Below are 21,181 nucleotides of genomic sequence, written 5' to 3'. Positions count from 1 at the left end.
AATAACAGGAAGCAACAATCACTATTACTTAATATCTCTTAACATCAATTGGCTCAATTCCCCCAAGAAAAAGACATAGACTAACAGACTAGGTATGTAAACAGGACCCAGCATTTTGCTGCATACAGGAAACTCATCTCAATGACAAAGACAGACACTACCTCAGAGTAAAAGGCTAGGAAAATATTTTCCAAGCAAATGGTCCCAGGAAGCTATTTTATAAGCAGCTTTCTTCTCATTTTGTGGGGAAAGGTTAACTTTTTTCACTCAAGTAAACCGAAAAATTGCTATATCTGCCACATACCACCCACCCAGAAAAAACTGCTTAGTGACTTCCTCCTGGGACTAGAATGGGGGGCACCTTATACATTTGAGACATACGGCACATTAAAAGTGCACTGGGTAAACTAGACTCAAGAACTTATGGGGCACACACAATCAAAGAAAGGGTTTAATACATTTCTTTTCTTGACTCCACAAAGTGGCAGGCACCCAGCAGCATGGTGGCATGATCCTGTGCCAGCCTATCACCTGATATCTTGTCAAGGATTGGGGATTCCCAGACTCAGCTCAGTCTCCTACTGTTGAACAGCCTACTGAGTGGTGCATCTGCTGGTCTGCCTCTTCCTCTGTCTGGACTTGGATCTGACCTGCCATTTTGTGCTCTGGACTCAGTTCTGTTCCAGCTTTTACCTGGAAGCTGAAGTCTGCAGCTTCAGCAGCCATTTCTCCCAGCATTGTCCAGGCTCACTGTATTATCAATACCAACTCCTGCTCAACCCACTTCTATCCTCCTGACCTCTGCTCACAGTATCTTTTGAGACACACACACACACACACACACACACACACGTATACACATACATACATGTATATTTGCTGTGTGATTAAGAGAGTTAATATTCACAACTAGAATTATGATAAAAAAAACTTTGGCCAGGAGACTACTTGGTGAATTTTATGAGAAATTATTGTTATCTAAACTTCTAAATCTTGTAAATTTACTGTCATTTAGTAACTTTGACATTGTGCCAGACATAAAATGCATTCTATGTTTTTAGCTTATTGCGTTCATGACAACAGGAAGAAAAAACTAGTGATTCGGCAAAATTTAGAGGAAGTAAAGAAGGCTCAGCTAGGACAATCTCTAGAAAAATGGAAGGAAGAAATATAATTACAATCTCAAAGACTAAAAGAAAGCCTAGTCTACAGAAAGAATTTCAGGATAGTCAGGGCTACACAGAGAAACCATGTCTTCAAAACAAAGAAAAATCTATTTGGATACATTGAACTATATTTTTATGTTACATATACATTATTATAAGTATATATTAAGATTTTTTCCTATATTGGTTTGTTGAAAGGAAAGGATGATATAATTGATTTTTAGATATTGAACAATCCTTACATACCTGTAATAAATCTCACTGGACATGGTATATTTTTAAAAAAGAAAATGAATTCATAGATAGCTCCAAGCTAATAACAAGACTGTCTCCAAAAGCCAAAGGACAATTTAAAAAAAAAATAAAGATAATTTATTGATTTTATGCATATGGGTTTTACCTGCATGTGTGTATGTGCACCATGTGCATGCTTTGTAACTTTGAAGTTCAGAGAGGATGTCAGATTTCCTGGAAGTGACGTTATAGGTGGTTGTAAGCCACCATATTGGTGCTTGGAATTGTACATGGGTCCTCTGTAAGTACACTAACTCCTGATCCATTTCTCTACCCCTCCAGGAAGAAAAAAGAAAAAAAAAAGAAAAAAGAAAAAAGAATCTTAAGGGAGGCTAGGGTTGTACCTCAGTTGGTATAGTGCTTGCCTTGCTTGTATAACACCCTAGTTCAGTCCCCAGCATTGCATAAAACTCAGCATGGTGTGGGGTCTGGACAGATGGCCTTCTGGTTAAGAGCCTTGGCTGCTCTTCTAGAGGATCTAAGTTCAGCTCCTGGTACTTATGTCAGAAGGTGTAGTGTGCAGTTTCTACTACCCCACTTTAAGCTCCAGGTGGACAGTGCTACCATCCTTGGCCCTGGTTCCCTTGAATCCACAGATGAAAGATGTACACACACACTAGCTTGTTTTTAATATGCTTTTTAGCTTAATGACCAGGCTCTTCTGAGCCTTCTGTACCTAACAGGCCCTTACTTTTACTCCCAGATCAACATTTCTAATTATGCCCTCAGCTTAGTTGCAGTTCTAATCTCCTGTCTGTTACCCCAGGCTCAGTAGGGGAATTGGCCAATGGCTATTCTACTGGAGATCTCACATGGCTGGTGACTCTCTTTCCCTCCAAAGCATGGTCAATTTCTTTCCCCCCATTGTGTCTCCTAGCCTGTCTATGGGAACATGGAGTCTGTGTCCCCATTCCACGCTAGCATCTTTAGTGATCGATCAAGAACCAATTGGGGAATAGGACCTTCAGCGTTCACATGAAGATTCCTGATCAAAGCATCAGAACTGCTTCCTACAAGAAGGCTTACAACAAGGAATAAAACACCCTCTTCTGATGTCTTCAGGTAATTGCACACATGTAGTATATGTATATGTATAAGTCCCAGACATAAACACAGGCATAAAGATAAAAATAAAAATTAAAGGATAGAATAAATCTTAAGCAAACTGTCAGTTGTGGTGATGCACACCTGTAATCTCAGCACTTGGGAGGGAGAAGGAAGAGAGGATGAGAAGTTCCAGGCCAGCAGTGGAAACTTGCAGATTTTATAAAAAAATAAACAAACTGAAAGACACACAAAAAGCTTAAGTGTTTTGTAATTCAGCTCTCTGATTCACAACCTAGCCTAAAAGAGGGAACAATGTCTCTTGGAATTTGAGGCTTTCATTTTTATCTAATGAGGGAAGTGCACTAAACCCATGGAAAATCAGACTCCCCCACCCCCACACACGGACTAATCAAAGATGGTTTCAAGTGAAAAGATGACAATGGGCACCCTGTAAATCATCATCAACAGGTTGCTGGATAAAAACATGGACTATTTCTTAGGGGAAAAAGAAGAATCGCTCAAAGAAGTAGTTGCTTTCGGAGCCAAGCGTGCAGCCATGAGCAGAAAGGGCAGAGGTAAGAGCCACAGAAAAACAGAATCACTGTCTCGGGAACAGAGCCCAGGGAATTGTCCAAAGAAACATGATTGGTTTTCAGATTTACTAATGGCTGTTATGTGCTTCTAAATAATGTCTTTCTAAATGGGAGTTTCGATTTTGGTTTGCCTGTTGTCTGTTTTCCCATTATATCCTGGATGTTCAAGAAAGATACGTCATAGAAGAGTCCAAATATAAATGCAAATAATGTTGTGAACTGTGTGAGAGTAAATTTGGTGATCCGTATTATTACCAAATCCTTAAGAAATTAAAATTCTTTACAATTTCAGACTTGTGTGTTGGATTTTGGTCATTTTCACGGCTCCTAGCCCTCTCATGCCTCTCCTACTCCCACAGATCCTCCCTCCAAGCTCCCTTCTACTTCCCTCTTTTCCTGACTTTGTTGTGACTGCTGAGTTTAATTAGAGTTTCTTTTTCTTTTTCTAAGATTTATTTTATTTATTAGTACACAAGCTGCCCTCAGACACACCAAAAGAGGACATTGGATCCAATTACAGAAGAGCCACTGTGTGATTTCTGGGATTGAACTCTGGACCTCTGGAAGAGCAGTCAGTTGCACTTAACTGATAAGCCATCTCTCCAGCCCTAATTAGGGTTTCTTGCATGAGCATGGGTGTGTGTTGGTTCTTGGAGCATAGGCAGCTTGCTAGTGACTATACCAATGAAGAAAATGTTTCTCACCACCACCCCCAAATCTTTAATATAACCTTAATATAATAATATAGTGATGTGTTACACATTATGTATTTATTACAAATATATGTAAATATATAAAAAAATCATAAAATTAACATTGAGACATGACGATCAGTTCTGCCCTTCCTCCCACTCAGTTTCACTTTGGATATCCATACGATCCTTGAGCAGAGGATTCACTTGAGTCATGTGGTACATTTAGTTGTCATTCCTCTATTTTTCTTCAGTTAGAATGGGAGTGGTTTTCCAGATTTTTAAAAAATCTGTTGTGAGATTGACATTTTGGAAGGCTCTAAGAAGTGGCCATTTCATAAAACATCTATCACTTGGATTGCCCTGTTTCTCTTGGGAATGATTGGTATTCCACGGATCGGTACTTTGACAGGCTGTGTCCTTTACCAGACTTGCGTGTGCTCATTCCTATAACTATGGGCTCACGGTCTCCATCTTCAGCTGACCACAGCTCTTTCTGCTCCTTTAGCTCCATGCTCACCTTGTTCTATATTCTTTGAATTTTGAACTAACTTCTAAATTCTTTTACATATCTTCACCTTTGATTGGGTATGATTCACCTTCCTTTTCTGGCCTAAGAGGTTTTAGTCTTATCTTGTAATTGTTCTGGCCTATCAGAGTTAGATTTTCTCCTAAACACACTGGTTCCAGGTGACTAAATGCACTCATCACTTTGGTAAAATTTCTGCTTCCAAACACTTCCCTCATTTTGTTGTTTTTAGTTTTTGTTTTGTTTTTGAGACAGGGTTTCTCTGCATAGCCCTTGCTGTTTTAGAACTTGCTCTGTAGACCAGGCTGGCCTCAAACTCACAGAGATCCTCCTACCTCTGCCTCCTGAATACTGGGATTAAAGGCACATACCATTAATGCCCAGCTAATATAGGTGTTGGCACCATGCCTGGGTTATTCTGTGCTGGGATGGAACCCAGGGCTTCAAGCACACCAGGTAAGCACTGTTCCTACTGAGCTACATCTGAGCACTGTACTCATATCCCTTCATTTGTCTGCTCCAGAAAGGCTCACACATAACCTAGGCTGGCCAGGAAATCACTGGACAATTCGAAACCTTAACCTCTGAGTCCTCCTGCCTCCACCTACATTTAAATATACTACACAGAATCTACAACATACATTTGCTGATGTCACAGTTTCACTGGACGATGGCAGGTGCAGCTCAGACAGAACTTTGCTTAGCATGCGTGTGAGATTCTGGGCCTTCAACACCAGCAATGCAAAAGTAGTATTTCTAAATGGAAAGTCATGAATTCATATAAATTTCTTTCATTCCAAACAAGTATTGAAAGATTCATTTTAGTTCCTGCTCTTTTCATCCACCTCCTGTTGGCATACAGTTGAAGTCTTGAAAAACTGTCTGCCTGTATTTAAAGATGTCCTTTCCTCCCTTTGTCAACACACTCTGATTTGAATTGCTCTACTTTATAAAGCGTCTCTACTACACACACACCACACACTCACCACACACACACCACACACACACACCACACACACACCACACACACACACACACCACACACACACCATGTACACACAGGGTGCTGAGGTCCTGCGGTGCTCTCTTTATTCTGCTTGGCATTTGCATTGTATCAGGCTGTTGTCCTCCGCATCCTGGTTGGATTTTACCAGCCTGCTCATGCCATCGGACTACATATCTTGTTTAACTCCAGTGACTTCTAGACTAAATTTCTCAGAAGGATGTGAAGAGGAAGAGGAAGGTGATTTTTTTAAAAAAATAATTCATAGTTTCCTTAACTTAGGGACTATACCTGGAACTGGTTTGGATGATGAAATTTTGCACTTGAATGAGCTTTGGGGGTGGGGAGAGTGAAGGATAGGACTTGGAACCTTATATATACAATATTTTTGTATATATTTGCATGTAAGAAGAATTTAAAATAATTTGTAGCTATTGAAAACATTGGTGCATTAATGCCTGTAAAATTCTTGTTTGTCCTTCATCCATCAAGATGTCTCTTTCTTCTTTCTTCCTTTCTTTTTAAAGTTAGACCGCCCAGGAACTTTCTTGTTCATTTTGAGAGAGGGTCTTCTGTAGCCCAGGTCCAGACTAGAACTTGTTATTTATTTAAGGATGGTCCCTCCTGCTTCTGCCTCCAAAGTTCTGAGATTACAGGTACATGTCACCATACCTAAGTTTAAAGTACTTTAAGGAAAATTGAGACAGATTATATAACATATATATATAATATATACTCTCGACTGGCCTCAAACTTGACCCTCTTCAGTCTTTACCTTTAAGTACTGCTAGGATTGCAAGCCTGTGTGACTGTGCCTAGCTCTGAATTTCATGCTAATCAAAAACTTCTCTAAGAAGTGATATTTTGGGGACCAACAAAGTGGCTCAGCAGGTAAAAGTGCTTTCTATCCAAACCAATGACCTGAGTTCAGCCATCAGGTCCCACAGCATAAGAACGGACTTTTAAAGTTGTGCTGTGAACTTCAAATACTTGTGATACGTTTGAACACCACACACACACACACACACACACACACACATACACACACACAGAGAGGGAGGGGGAGAGAGAGAGAGAGAGGGAGAGAGAGAGAGAGAGAGAGAGAGAGAGAGAGAGAGAGAGAGGGAGGGAGGGAGACAAACAATTTAAAAGAAGAGCTGTTTCAAGGCTGGGTCTTTGGGGCACTTTTGGAATGTGTCCTCCACTGTGGGAGGACACCTAAGCTGTTGCCAGCCTAAATCATGGAAGGCCTTTGGGGAGGAGTTGAAGGGTCCAGATGTGCGTTCCCATAAGTCACCCCAGCTGGGCCTTGTGAGCTTCCAGCCTGTACTAGCACTGAGCAGGGTATACAGGGGCCTGGAGAAGTGCTGTGTGAAGAAGCTGCTCTGAAGTTTCTACCTGTGCTACTTCCGGTTACTACAGGAATCAGAATTGCCAGCCAGCCTGTGTGGGTGGTTGCTGTGAAGGTGCCTGGGAGTTGCACTATAGACCTTGCAATCATTGCCTGTAGTTCGCCAGGCACTGTCCTCTGCTCTTCTGATCTGCAGTGCTGAAACAGCAATGTAAACTGGCAGGCATAAAAAAAGGCTCAGTCCTCAGTGGGTTCTTCATCATCCCATTCAATAGACAATTAGCAGCTGTTATTTTCCCCATATTTCTGGCCCAAAGGGTTCTGGGATCTATCTGTGGCCCTAACATTCTTCTCCTGTCTCCTAGCTGTCATGTGTACCCAGAAAGACTTGTCTCTATTTTCCTCTGCTCATTTTTCAGATGTGGAAACTCATATGCCTCAGCGTAGCTCAAGCAAAAGTTCCCCAGTAGCATAGGATAGTAGAGTTAGTTCTTTACTCTGACCAACTCTCAGAAGATAATTTGTGACTTTGTGCTCTACGATAACTTAGCAATGGAGGTTCCCTTTTCCTATACGAAGATAACCATTTCTAGAAACCAGGTGTGTTCACACCTACAAGCCCAGCACTTGGGAGGTTGAGGTAGAAGGATTATTATGAGAGTTCAAGGCTGGCTTAGGTTTTATAGAGAGTTTTAGGCTAGGCTATAATGTGGGCTCCTATTGAAAAGAAAGAAAAGGAGAAAAAAAGACAGTCAGATGGATGCTCACAGATATTCCTGATAGTGATAATAGAGGCCTACTTATAATGTCAGATTTGTGAGGCTGAGGCAGGAAGATGCCAAGTTTGAGACCATCTTGAGCTATGTAGAGAGACCCTGATCTCAAACCAGACCAAACCAAACCAAACCACAAGCAGGTTGAGCAGATTTTGCAAGAGTTATAGGGTAGTTCAAGGGGGTCTTTTCCAGAACAGGTTTTGGTGTTGGGAAACTGGAAGAACAAGGGTGTCTCTCTTTGAGGGGGGTGAGGATGGAAATGGGGTGTAGGGATTAGTTTATTGTGGGTGGGACTCATTCGGCTGACATGATACTACTGGAAGGTGGAGGGTTAGGAAAGAAATGTGGGCTGGAGTATTTGGTGTCATCAGCCTATAGATAATAGAACCACACCTAAGGAACCCACAGAGATGAGGAGGAGCAGTCAGAAAAAGAGGCCAGAAGTCACTGCTGGGAAGTGAATTCTGTATGACTGCAACCAAATGTCCCACTAGTCACTGTTTGTTTCCTCGTCGATGAATCGGAGACAGTTAGCAACCCCTAATTCATGGCATGTACTGTTAAACAATAAACTCTCCAAATACAGGATTAGCTAGAATTAGTTAGCATCCTGGTCTTTAGGTTCTCAACACATTCAAGGATAAATGGGTCAGAGACCTCGGGTGTCAAGGCTTCAAGTGCTTAAGTTTCCCTGGCATCCCAGCTACCTCCTTCAAATCCACAAGGGGGTAAAAGAGCATGCAGTGACAAAGCGTTTCATCAGCTGTGAGATCTTACAGGCATTCATGCCTATTCTCTCCAAGGCCCTGAAATCTTTGTTTACTATATATAGTCCGGGCTGGCTCCAAACTCTGGCTCTCTGTGCCTCCGCAACCAGAGTCGGGGATTACAAGTGTGCATGACCGCTCCTAGATTCCAGTACTCTGTCAAATGGGGACTGTGTTCCAGCGCAGTGTACAACGAGCTGTTCTGTTTGCAGTTTAGGAATTAATGCAGCTTTCTGCCAGCCCCATCTCCACAAGCATGTGTCTTCTCCATGTGGCATGCATTAGAGGCCCTGTTACATCTAGAACCAAGTTGGGCAGGCTCCTGAGGTTCCCCAATCCGGCAAACAGCAAAGTGGGAGTAAGAGTAAAGCAAGTTGGTAACTTCCCTAGAAGGTTCTCAATAAGCCGCTCTTCCTTGTTAACCCCTCACAGGCAGGCGGACCCAGTTAGGATAAGAGGATCTTTGGAACGCTCCAGAGAATTCGTCCGCTGGTCTCGTGGGGCGTCGAAGCCGGTTTCCTAGACAACCTTTCTCCACTCCAGTTTCTTTCTCACTACTCAAAGGCTATCCGCCAGTGCCAGTTCTCTTGGCCTCACTAGCTGCTGTTCCAGGCCCATACCCGAGTCATTGGGTACGCCAGGAAGTGGTGGGGCCATCGGAGAGCAGCTCGTAGAATCAGAAGGCACGGTTTAGAAAGACTTAGGATCCACGGTGAACGCTAGGAAAAAAGTCAAGCGCCCCTGGGCATGGGATGCCGGCCCAACCCCAGGATGCAGTCCGGCTGGCGGAGCGCCACGTTTAGTCCCCAAGAGTCCCGGCGCCCTGCAACCCAACCTTCCGAGAGCCCGCCCCTTAGTGCCTGTCCCCCAGTCCCCGCCCTCCATTAACTGCCAGAAAAACCCGGCTGAAGATTCCGCGCCTCCGTCCCCTCAACCCAGCCTTGTCCCTCAAGCCCCACCCCTTTCCGAAGACCCGCTTTTCGGCCCCACCCCTCAGACTCCGCCCCTTCAGGTTCTGCGAAGAGCCCTCCGAAAACCGCGTTGAGGCCCCGCCCCCGGTCCAGGCCCCGCCCCGTGCCCATCCGCGCCGGTGGTGCCCCGCTGATCTCTCCTGAGTCCCGCGGCCAGGGGTGTCGGCTTTCTGCCGCAGGCGGCCGGTGCTGGGCTAGGTCCTCGCCCCCCCAGCCCCCGGCTCCTCCTCCGATCGCTGCGGTCGGGTAGCGCCTGGCGGGCGGCCTGCGGGCGGGCCGTCCTCTCAGCCGTAGCCCACCCCCTCTTAAAGCCGCGGCGGGAAGATGAGGTTTCGTGAGCCGTTCCTGGGCGGCAGCGCCGCGATGCCGGGCGCGACCCTGCAGCGGGCCTGCCGCCTGCTCGTGGCCGTCTGCGCGCTGCACCTCGGCGTCACCCTCGTCTATTACCTCTCCGGCCGCGATCTGAGCCGCCTGCCCCAGCTGGTCGGAGTTTCCTCTCCACTGCAAGGCGGCACGAACGGCGCCGCCGCCAGCCAGCAGCCCTCGGGAGAGCACCGGTCTCGGGGCTCGCGGCCGCCGCCTCCTTTAGGCGTCTCCCCGAAGCCTCGCCCCGGTCCCGACTCCAGCCCTGCTGCGGCTTCTGGTCCCGGCCTCAAGAGCAACTTGACTTCTGTGCTAGTGCCCACCACCACTGGACTCTTGTCGCTGCCTGCTTGCCCTGAGGAGTCCCCGCTGCTCGGTAAGACCTAGGATCCGAGGACATTGACTCCTCGGATTTCCTCCGTAGGGTTCCCGGGATATTATCCTGAGATCTCTTTCAGCACTGCCAGCCAGTAGGTTTTGATCAGAGTGCTTAATCCCCAAGACGGGCTTTAATCCTCTTTGGGATGACCCGAAGAGAGGTTGGCTGGTGTCTCAAGAGGTTGGGGCCCTGTTGGGAAGCCCTCAAGCTCTTCTGGCCCCAGCGCCAGACAAGGCCCTAGAGACACCCTTGTTCTGGCCCAGGACTCAGGAAGTTTGAAGTTGGGGTCAGTTTAGGGTAGACTCAGAAGGCTGCTTTGCAACCTTCCCTATCTATAGCAACACCAGTAGCAACTTGTACTGTTTGAGGACAGACTGACAGTGAGCAAACCATCCCCTTCCCCACCCCCACTCCCACTCCGCCTTTGAACAAGCGGCTTAACTTTCTCTTTAAGGTTTCTTTCTGGTAAATGGAGATAATAAACCACATCTATTTAGGGAGTTGTTTCGAAGGAGTAAATGAAACACTGTAACTAAGGGTTTAAACAATGAGGATGAACTTTTAGAATGTTGCTACAATTGTGGGATTTTGTCCTGTTTGTAGGTTCTGAACCAAGGGGCCTTCTGTCTCCAAACCCCAAGTCCCTCCTCCTGACGGTTCCTCGAAACCAAAGTGAGCAGGGCCCTCTGAGGGCAGGGGGGTGGGGGGAGCAGAGGGCCTGTGTACTTGGGACCAGAGGACTAAAATTAACCGGATCGATGGGAGCTGCACTTTCCTGGCATTACTTGTTCAGCTGATCTGAAGCCTGGCCTTCACCAGGCAGGGGGCAAATATATGAGTTTGTGTTCCTAGTACTAAGAGACAGGCTCAGGGTAGACCTTTGACCTGTAGATCACAGGTTGTGCCAGGTTTTAGAGAATGTTGCTCAGAGTGAATCCCACCTCCCCACAGACAGGCAGCATGCCAGCAGCTCTGTCTCATTCTGGGAAAGCCTTGGCCACGCAGACCTTCCTATAGCCTGTTGCTCAGTTTCTCCAATAATTACTTCATTATTTTCTTATCTGGTTTGAGAGGAACCTCTTGGAATTGGCCAAACATGAACAGAAAATGGAATTCCTTTGGACTTGGTTGTTAACCTGGGAAACCGGAATAGTCCTGTGGAAAGTGAAGTAGAGCATTAGTCTACTGATAAATACTTCAATACTGATAAAAATACTGATAAAAACTTCAAGCATATTATAGTGTTTCTCCCTATTGTAGAAAGTGGATTTGTCTGTGCTAACCTCACAGGGTTATTTTTAGGACCAATTGAGATTGTATATAGAGTAGGCACTCAGTACAAGATAGCATGTAATCAACAATACAGTTTGAGGATTTGAGGTGATTTCTTAGACCTCCGCCGAGATGGCACTAAACAACACAGAAGAGGAGGAAGAGACCAAGTCCCCAGAGCACAGGATGTCTGGGCCTTTTGCTTTTGGTTTTGGTTGCTGCTTGAGCATAATGCAGAAAAAAGAGAAATTAATTCATAAAGTACCCAGAACTAGAGACATAGTTCAGTTGGTTGTCAGAGTGCTTGTCTAGTATGCTCGAAGCCTTGGGTTTGATCCCAACACCATATAAAACTGAGCACGCATCAGACCCTGTCTTGAAGAGGAAACCAGGTACCCAAGTTTATAGTTGTCCAGGGTAAAGAGTTCTTCCGGCTGAAACATGAGGGCCCTGGTAACTATAGTTCTCCTCAGTTTGGTTTGGTAATGTGGGTTGCTGAATTGATCCTGAAATAGGCAGCTCAAAAGGATCTTACTGAGAGAGATCATTTTAGACTATGGAGTCAGAAGCTTGAGCCTCTTCTAGCCTGGCTACCTTCACGTGACTTGCGTAGGACTGATGTTTAGGCTACTGCTGAGGCCGCAATCCCAGAAACCTGGGTTGAAGGTTGGGTTTTGTTTGTTTTTTAAATTGAGCCCTTAGATTTGAATGCTTAGGTGTAGCTTTTGGAAGGCAGTTCTTGACCAGGAGGAATCTTAAGAAAGCTTTAAGTGTATCCGGGACTCACTCATCCCCCCCCCCCGCCCCCCGCCCCGCCCTGAACGCCTCTCTGTGAGTGTGTGTGTGTGTGTGTTCCTCCGGGCAGATGTCGGCCAAAGCCCTTGGCCGTGGTTTTGAGGTTGGTGGGAGAAAGCGTCCCTGGGGGTTAGCACAGTGACCTTTTCACTAACTTTCCTTTGCTTTCTGGTGTCCAGCTGTCTAAGCCAGGTCTTTGTCAGTTGATAGCTGGTGACTTTGAGGTGGTAAGGGACCAGACCAGGCTGCCGATAGGTTGTTCTTAGATCTGGTTTTGGTTTGTCAGAATATTTGAATGGACTTTAGATAGACTGAGGGTGGAATCCTGCTTAGGCAGTATGTGTGACTGGGGCAAGCTGTTCTGTTTGCAGTACTAGTGGTGGAGACTCCTCTCTCCTGTGGGGCTAGTGTGAGTCTCTGGCTCTCTGCCCTGTCCTCCTTCACTGTGGGCTACAGGGGTTAGCTGGCCGTGCCCGAGAAGTCCTTCTGTTAGCCTAGACAACTCTAGTTCAGGCTTTTTTCTGTACCCTGTGACAGGCCTCAGGTAACTGTCACTGTGTACTCTACTGGCCATAGCAATGAGCTCTCCTTGCTGGCCTCTGAATGTTTGCCCAAGATGTGAGGAGGTACAGCCCTGTGCTTCTTGCCTGGAACGTTTATCTTTTTCCAGAAGGTTTTATCTGCTCGCATTTGGCACAATTCAACAAGATTGGACTGACTGTGGCACAGGCATTTTGGGTGTGGTGTTGGTGGGAAAAGGGACAGCATATCAGGCTGGATTGATTTGGGGAAGCAGGATTGGCAGGCGTAGCTGGGGTCTGGAACAGTACAGATCTTTCAAGGGGGGCAGTAAATTCTGGGCAGCTTAATTAAACCTCAGAGACCCTTTTTGTCTAACTATGCTTTAAGGAGATACCCTTCATTTGTTTTAAAGGGAAGGTGTGTGTGTGTATATATGTGTGTGTGTGTGTGTGTGTGTGTGTGTGTGTGTGTGTGTGTGTAGACGCATATGCTATGGTGTGAGTGTGGAGCTCAGAGGTTTCAGGGATGGAACTCATGTTATCAAGCTTGGTGGAAAGCACGTTTACCGCTGAGCTGTCTTGCTGGCCCAGGATTTTTATCTAGAAGCAAACAGCCCTATTAGAGTATTTGTTCATTAGCTAACTTCCCTGGCTTTTGGGGGTACTTTTACTGAGCCTCTGCCGTGGAATGTGACGTTGAAGATGAAGTACTTACTGGGTATGTGCTGGCTCTTGGCTCTCAGGCATTCCTCTGTGTCATACTGTCTGCACCCACATGTGCAGACTCCAGCAGGCTGATTAGAACTGCCTGCATTTTGAGACTTGGAAGAGGCTGTCCTTGACCTATTGTACACTGTGGGATGGCTCTTGGGACTCCATCACCCTCTGATTTAGGGTGGAATCTTATCCTGGGTCTTAAAGGGGACACAGAGATCCTCACTAGGATGCAGATCTTGCAGCTTTGACTTTGGGTATCTGGTCCTTTAAGCCAGTTGCTGTTTTTCTCTGGAGGCAGTGGTTTATTGTTTACACACAGATCCTACAGTCTTTATGTAACAGTTACATTGACACACCCTAACCTACCTGGAGGAGAGATGTACGGTCCAGGAAAACCATTACAAGGCCTTAGCTCTTCCTAATTCAGACAGGTGCTGTAAAGTGGAAACCTGATTGTCAAGGTCAGTCAGAAATGTCCTCTGTGACAGTCTGGGTCTTTTTCATGATGAAACCTGTTAATTTCTCCCAAATAGCATTAGGGCAGGAGAAGTGATCTCTGCCTGATATTTATTCTACACCTGCTAGTCTGGCTCAGTGGTTGCATATTTAAGGCCTTGGACGTAATCCCAGCAATGAGGAAAAGTGGCCCAGGTTCTGAACAAGTGTGGGAACTACCTGTGGCAGAAGAGCAGGTAGACATTTCTTGGGACGTGGAAAACAAGGGCCAAATGTGGGATTGACTTTAAACCATAGTTTTTTGGCTTAGCATTCCTGGAGAGGACTCTGGTATTCTTGCCTCAGGTTAATGCCCAGAGAGACTAGTTCAGAGGACCAGAAGTTGTCATGATATATTCCAGAGATTGGAAAGAAGATCCTTCTAAGATGTGCTTGTGCAACCCTTCCTCTGACAGGTCTTATGCGGATGTCTGGGTGACTGGTAACGTTGTTCATTTACAGTGAGCTAGAGCCGTAAAGAAGACAAAATGTCTTTCCGTAGCAACTTGCAGTTTAGGCTAGAGAGACTTAATTATTGTGCTGATGTCTCTGAACACCCTACACCTGCACGCGCCTCTTATTCAGAAGGAAGCACAGGCTTGATGTCATAGCTCTGCCCTGCTTTTATTTGATTGTGTGAATTTTTTCTTTTTCTTTCCAAAGCTGTACATTAGTTCTGCTGGGTAATCTTAACTTTCTGCTTTGTAATGATTATAATGCGATATCAACAGCCATCTGCCTGGGTATTATGGTCTTTGAGTAGCAGCGGAGTAGGGATTTCCAGGCTAATTTAGGGGTTGAGGATGATGGGGCAGTTGATGCCCAGTCAGTCTGAGCCCTCCCACAGATTCCGCCCTGGGACCGTTCAGACTCGGAAAGCATAGCCATCAGGGTCATCTTGGGCTCAGTGGGCTAAGGGTCTCGGTGAAAGGGGCCTAGTTATTTTATTTATTTATTTATTTTGGTCAAACCTGGTATTTTCTTTAAGTCCCAGTTATTTACTGCCTCTGTTTCTTATTCCCGTTCTTCGTTCCCTTTCTGTTCCAGCCAAGGGAGACTGAAATTCTGCTTGAATTGATGTGCATTGGGAATTTGCATGGTTTATATGCAGTAGTGTGGTAATTTTTATAAGAAAAAAAACAGTGCGTGTGTGAGTACGAATGTGTGAATGAGTGTGTGTATGTGTATGAATGTATGAGTGTGTGAGTGTGTGTATGAGTGTGTGTGTGAATGTGTGCGGGAGTGTGTGTGTGTGAATCTGTGTGTATGTGTGAGTGTGTGTGTGTGTGTATGTTTTCCATGGTACTCTTATGGAGGTCACAGGACAATTTCAGGCATTAGTAGTCCTTGCCTTCCAACTTGTTTGAATCACGTTTTTTTTGTCTGCTGCTGCATACACCAGAGGTACTACCTGTCCTATGAGCTGTTCAGAATTCTCTTGTCTTCACCTCCCAATCTCCTATAGGAGTACTGGGAATATAGACATGCTATGGTCTGGCATATTACATGGGGATTCAAATTCAGGGTCTCATAATTTCACAGCAAGACCTTTACCCACCGGACCATCTCCCTAGTTCTGGAGTGGTCTTGTGACAAACAGACTTCCCTTTTGGTCCAAATCCTTTGAGACTCTGGCACTGTGGTGACTTTATATTTGATTCGGCCATGCACGACGCGCTTCCTGAGCCAGTGGCCAGAGCCTGCAGCTTTGGTTTGTTTGAACTTCATGATCTCCATAGAGCCAGCCTTCCTGCGTCTAAACTGGGCAAAGTCTCCTGAAAGCTGACTGGAACTGTGCCTGAAAAGGCAGTAGTTGTGAAGCCTTGTTTGTTGGGGACTGTGCCGGTTGTGGTGAGGGGACCATTGCCCTGAGGAGAGCTCTCTAAAGGCCTGTTCTGAAAGTCAGAGGTTTCTAGGTTTGAGGACTGCGGTGGTTTGTCCTGAGGTGGTTCTTGGTGACTGTGGCCTAAAGGGATTGGTCATTACGAGACAGAGGTGAGTCACATGCTCGGCGTCCAGGTTCCATGTTTCAGCTTGGCCAGAGCCCTCCAGTGCCTTATACAAACGAGGGCCAGGGGCTGTATCATTTGATGTCTGTTGTTGAATTCTGTGGCAGTGATTTTAAGTATGTTCTGGGCCTATTGTGTAGCTATAATGATTTGCCTCATAGGTGTCACGACAAAGGCTATGGGTCTTGTGTTTGCCTTTTTGTGAGGGTGTTAGTAATAATTTTTGTGGAAAGTAAGGTGGAGTGGGAGGGTTTAACTCAGTGTAGAGCACTTGTAGGAAGTCCCAGGTTTGAGGATCATCATCTCTGAAAACATACAAAAGAAAACCACATTCTTTTCTCCTAAGATAAACGTGCCCTCCTGTTTTCTGCTAGTGTTCTCTTCTTGCATGCCTAAGAAAAGAATCAGCTGATAACTTGTTCTTGGATTATTTTAATTTACTTGACAATGTCTGGCAAGGTAGCCTAGGCTTTTAACTCCTGCCTCAGGTTGTCTGGGACTAGGACTCCATTATGGTGACACCGTACCCCATGTACTGCCTTGTTTCTATGTCACTTGACACAAACTTGAGTCATTTGGGAAGAGGGAACTGCAAGTAAGAAAATGTTCCCACTAGATTAGCCTGTGAGTAAGCCTGTTACCCATTTTCTTAATGATTGATACACGTGGGAAGACCCAGTGCATTGTGGGTGTGGGTGGTACCATCCCTAAACAGGTTATCCTGGGTGCTTTAAGAAAGCTGCTGAGCAAGCCATGAGGGAGGACCAAGGCAGTATACAGTCTCTCTCCATGGCTTCTGCTTCACTTCTAAGATAAAATAAACCCTTTCTTCTCCATGTTGCTTTTGGTCAAGCTATAGGAATCCTAAGACACCCGATGTCTTTACAGGAGGAATCGACTGATATGAATTTATGTAGGTGATCATTCTTTTTCATTTAAGGTTCTGTTACAATCTTGGTTCTGCATCTTTACACACACACACACACACACACACACACACACACACACACACACGCATATATTCATGCTCGCACAGGTGGGATGGGGGTGGGGATGTAATTCAGTGGAAAGGTGATTGCTAACAGGTGTGAGGCCCCAGGCTCGATCCCCACACCTAGAGAAAATAATAAAATAAAAATAATCAGTAAATCACAAGAGCGGCATATGCCATAGCTTATCACTTGGCTGTAAGAAACATAGATGTGGTTTTTGTTTTCCTGGTGGTGTAGTGAGCCTTGTGCAAAAAGTTGTACTTTTTGATGGTACCTGTAGAACATTTTCCAAAAGAGAGGAAAAAAAGAATGAATTCTTTTTGAGAAGCACTAGGTTTCAAGCCTTCTTACAAAGGGTTAAGTGTATTGGGAAATTACAGGTTTGCACAGTGCTGTCAGATGAATATCACTTACGTGGAATGATATGTCTAAAATTCTAATCAAAAGGAGAAAAGGTTGAAGAAGTGCCTGGGGTAGGGCCAGAGGATCCCAAGCAGGTCTGAAGATCTGTCTGAGCAGAGGTCTGCTGTAAATAAAATCCATAGAGATGGTGCTTCCTCAGTAACTTCTCTGGTTGTTTCCTTGGCTGCCAAATCCCTGGGTAGATTTATATGGCCAAATATGGTTCCAGAGCTGAGTGCTGAATGCATGCTGGTGGGCTAACCCATACTATTGACATCATTGAGATGTGACACAGAGGAGAGGTGGGAAATGAGCCAGCAAGTCAGATTCTGAAACACGCGACATTCCTTTTCTACTACCACATGTTCCTGAGTTCCAGGGAGGGGCTGTGGTGTGAGAATCTTTTACGTTTCCGGGAATTCTCTTCAGGGAAAAAGCCTGGGAGAGTAATAGAGGCTGGCTTTCTATGAGGACTTGGTGGATTACCTCAATAAAGCCTCAGGCTGCTGTTGCCTGGCAGTTCCCAAGGAGTGTATTTCATAGTTACTCCATTTTGAATGTCATCGGTGGAGCTAGACTCTCTTCTGAGGGAGTATTTGGTGCAGAGAATCTGCTGAGGGTCGGTTGCACTGAAGGGACAGGATTCTGCCAGAGCAGCTTGACTCATGCAGTGTCAGGGTCAGACTCCTTCCTGCCGTACCATATGGGCCTGGCAGGGCCTAACAGGGGCTTTAGTAAATGCTTGGCCCGACGACAGAGTTCATTCTAAAAATGTCTTTAACATTTTCTTTAAAAGTTCCTTCCTGTTTTGCATAATGTCCTTTTGCCTTAGACATCCTGAAACCACATAGCTGTTGGTGTAACAAGACACCAGTAGCTTGAGAAAAGAAAGAAAGACAAGCAGGCAGACTTTTAATGGAGACTCGGGGAAGCTGACGTTTGTGTTGGGCAAGCATGGAGACGTGTTGAGGAGCTTTCTATCTGGGTGAACACTGTCAGCCTGAACAGAGGTTCTGTGGCCAGCAGACATGGCTTCACTGGCTTACACAGCAGATTTTTAATGAGAAACTATACTGGGCTGGAGAGATGACTCAGCGGTTAGAGCACTGACTTCCAGAGGTCCCGAGTTCAATTCCCAGCAACCACATGGTGGCTCACAACCATCTGTAATGGGATCTGATGCCCTCCTCTGGTGTGTCTGAAGACAGCAACAGTGTACTCACATACATGAAATAAATAAACCTAAAAAAAAAAAAGAAAAAGAAAGAAACTATATTATCCAAAGTGCAAGAGGTAGACACAAACAAGGTCCAGCCATCTGTTACAGAAAAGTGCCTTTGCCATGGGTGAGTCTTGGCCAGCCAGATCCAGAAGCCTTGATGTTCACAGGCCTGAGGGGCAGAGTAAGATGGGTGGTCTGAACTAGGGCCAGCATTAGAAACCAAGGGCCCCTTACACACAGGCTCTGGAAACCCTGTCTCAGCCTGTCTGAACACTCCTGTGCTGTGGTGGGCTGGGGTCTATTGCTGGAAATAGCTCATGATTTCTTCTAGTTGCTGTCAGACAGCCAGCTGTCCAGCTGTTGCCCTCCACTTACCCATAGGATAAGAGTGGACAGGAAGTGACAGTGGCGGAGGGAAGATGGTGGAAGAGACAGTGCTGCCTGACAGGGCTGGGAGCGGCAGAGGCCAAGGGACCTCAGCGAGGCAGTGAATGAGGGAGTTTCTGGGAGTTTGCAGAACCAGTGCATTGTCTGTAGAGGGCAGAGGCAAGCCTGAAACACCAGTGGACTCAAAGTTCTCTGTGAGTATTCGACCAATCTAGACTCCTTTAGGTCATGCCATCTCTCTGAAGTTCAAGTGGACTGACTTTTCTTAAGTTCTAGTGTGGGGTCAGTGTAGAGGTAGTAGCTATAGTCTGAAAGGCCTCAGAAATTTCTGTGACGCTCACCACCCACTACTTTTGAGAGCATTTGTGGTGAGGCTTCTTCTGAGGAGTTTGCTGACACTGTCAGATGGGCGTGATTTTGTAGCAGGTGCATGACTGACTGTAAGAAATGCAGCAAAGGGCCTAGAGATGGCTCTGTGATTAGCATGCACTGCTCTTCTAGAGGACCCAAGTTTGGGTCACAGCCACTGTAACTCTAGCTCCTGACTGTTAAGCATACTTGGCAGACACAGTATCCACTCATACAGACACAGACAAAAAAGAAAATTACTACAAAAGCGAAGTGAGGAATATCCCTGTCATACTTGGCAGTTGTGAGATGTGAGAACATTGTTACTGTCTCTGGGCCTTAAAATGGGGTCATAATGGGATCTACTTAAGAGATTCCGGGTTTAGCGAGTGGCCATGAAATGGCCTAAAATGCTGCCTAGCACATGTGAAGCTCTGGTTATGTTATTATTCTGTATCATCCCTGGAGGATACCTGAGGCCACAAAAATTGTACTGAAACCCATTTGCCCATGACAAACTTTAATTTATAAATCAAGCATAGTAAGAGACAATAACAGTAAAAATGGAGTGATTTTATAATTGTTTACCAATATGCTATAATACAAGTTATTTAAGATGGTGACTTGCTTCTGGAACATTCCATGTGGTATTTTCAAACAGTGGATATGAGTGGAATGGGATGGGAAACTGAACAGGATTGGATGACTCTAACTCTTACTTTTGATGAATTTCCCCCTAGTCGGGGGCCAGGAATTGAACTGGGAACCTTATATATTCTAGACAAGGACTGTACCATTGAGCCACATCCTCAGCCCAGACTCTTGTGTGCATGCATGCGTGCGTGTGTGTGTGTGTGTATGTGTGTGTGTGTGTGTGTGCTTGTGTGTGCATCCACTTGTGGAGTCTAGCGATTAGAGACCAGTGTCCTAAGTCTTCCTCAGTAGCCTCCCATCTTAGTTTTGAGAAGGTCTCTCATTAGCTCGCTTGGCTGGTCTGGCCGACTACAAGCTATGGGGTCCACTTGTTTCGTTCTTCCCAGCACCGAGTTTGCAGACATGTGCCACCATGCCTGACTTTTATATGATGCTGTGGGTCTGAACTCAGATTCCCAAGCTTGCCGAGCAGGTACTTTACCCACTGAGTTGGTTCCATCCATTACCTTCCAAAGTGTAATTTTGCCTGATTATCTTTTGTTGTGGCTGCCTAGTATCTTTTTAGCTTTTTAAGATTTTTTAAAAAATTAATTTAATTTAATTTTTTAAGGCAGAGTTTCTATGTATAGCCCTGGCTGTCCTGGGACTTGCTCTGTAGACCAAGCTGACCTCTGACACAAAGATCCACCTGCCTCTGTCTCCTGAGTGCCACTACATCAGGTTTAAATTTTCTTTAATTACAAAATTTTTAGTTTTCTAATTAAATTTTTCTCATATGATATACTCTGATTTTCATTATGTAGTCTAGGCTGACCTGAAATTCATAATTCTCCTGCCTCAGCCTCATGCCTCTTTACTAACCTTACTGATGATCTCTTAGTGTTCTTCATTCTGGGTTTCACTGTCATAATCTTCAACACATTTTGCAGGGCATAGCTCTTTATTTCACTTACATGATTTCCTCAGGATAAATTTTTGGAAGGAATCTGGCCAGATATGGTCATGTTGATGACAGGTTCAAACTACCACATTGCTTTCTGAGCAGTTTGGAGTCATTCATAGTCTCCACATTAGGCATTTCTGGCTTCTAAAAAATGTGCAGCTAAGAGAGTGTTGAATCTATCCTGAGCCGTGTGTGTGTGTGTGTGTGTGTGTGTGTGTGTGTGTGTGTGTGTGTGTGTGTATGGTTTCCCAAGTGAAACGCGCTGTTCCCTGTTCCTGACAGTAATTCCCTCTAGGCCATTCCTGCCCAGGTACTCAGTATTCTAAAAAGGAGTCTGTTGGTTTTTTGTACTCCATAAGGGTTCATACAATTAAGAATGACCTTTCCTTCTTCCTATATGTAAAGCCAACCCTGTAAGTCAACCCTGTAGAATGGGATCAGATGTTGGCTATAAAAACCTGTCTTTAAAATGATACTGATCTAAACCTTTGTG

General features: G+C 45.3%; 1 protein-coding gene across 2 annotated transcripts in view; it reads left to right on the top strand.

Annotated features, from left to right (window-relative positions):
- The first annotated feature begins 9,358 nt into the window (after positions 1–9,358).
- Positions 9,359–21,181, top strand: part of B4GALT1 (beta-1,4-galactosyltransferase 1) — a 45,726-nt gene continuing 33,903 nt past the window's right edge. For both annotated transcript variants that reach the window (XM_080938492.1, XM_080938493.1), the window contains exon 1: positions 9,359–9,928. In XM_080938492.1, coding sequence (XP_080794618.1) covers positions 9,514–9,928 — 415 coding nt within the window. In that variant the 5' untranslated portion in view covers positions 9,359–9,513. The remainder of the gene's footprint in view (positions 9,929–21,181) is intronic.

The sequence above is a fragment of the Micromys minutus genome, assembly GCF_963924665.1.
Source record: "Micromys minutus genome assembly, chromosome: 26".
Taxonomy (NCBI): Eukaryota; Metazoa; Chordata; class Mammalia; order Rodentia; family Muridae; genus Micromys; species Micromys minutus.
Note: the sequence above shows the minus strand (reverse complement) of the source record. Positions and strands in the feature narration are given on the sequence as shown.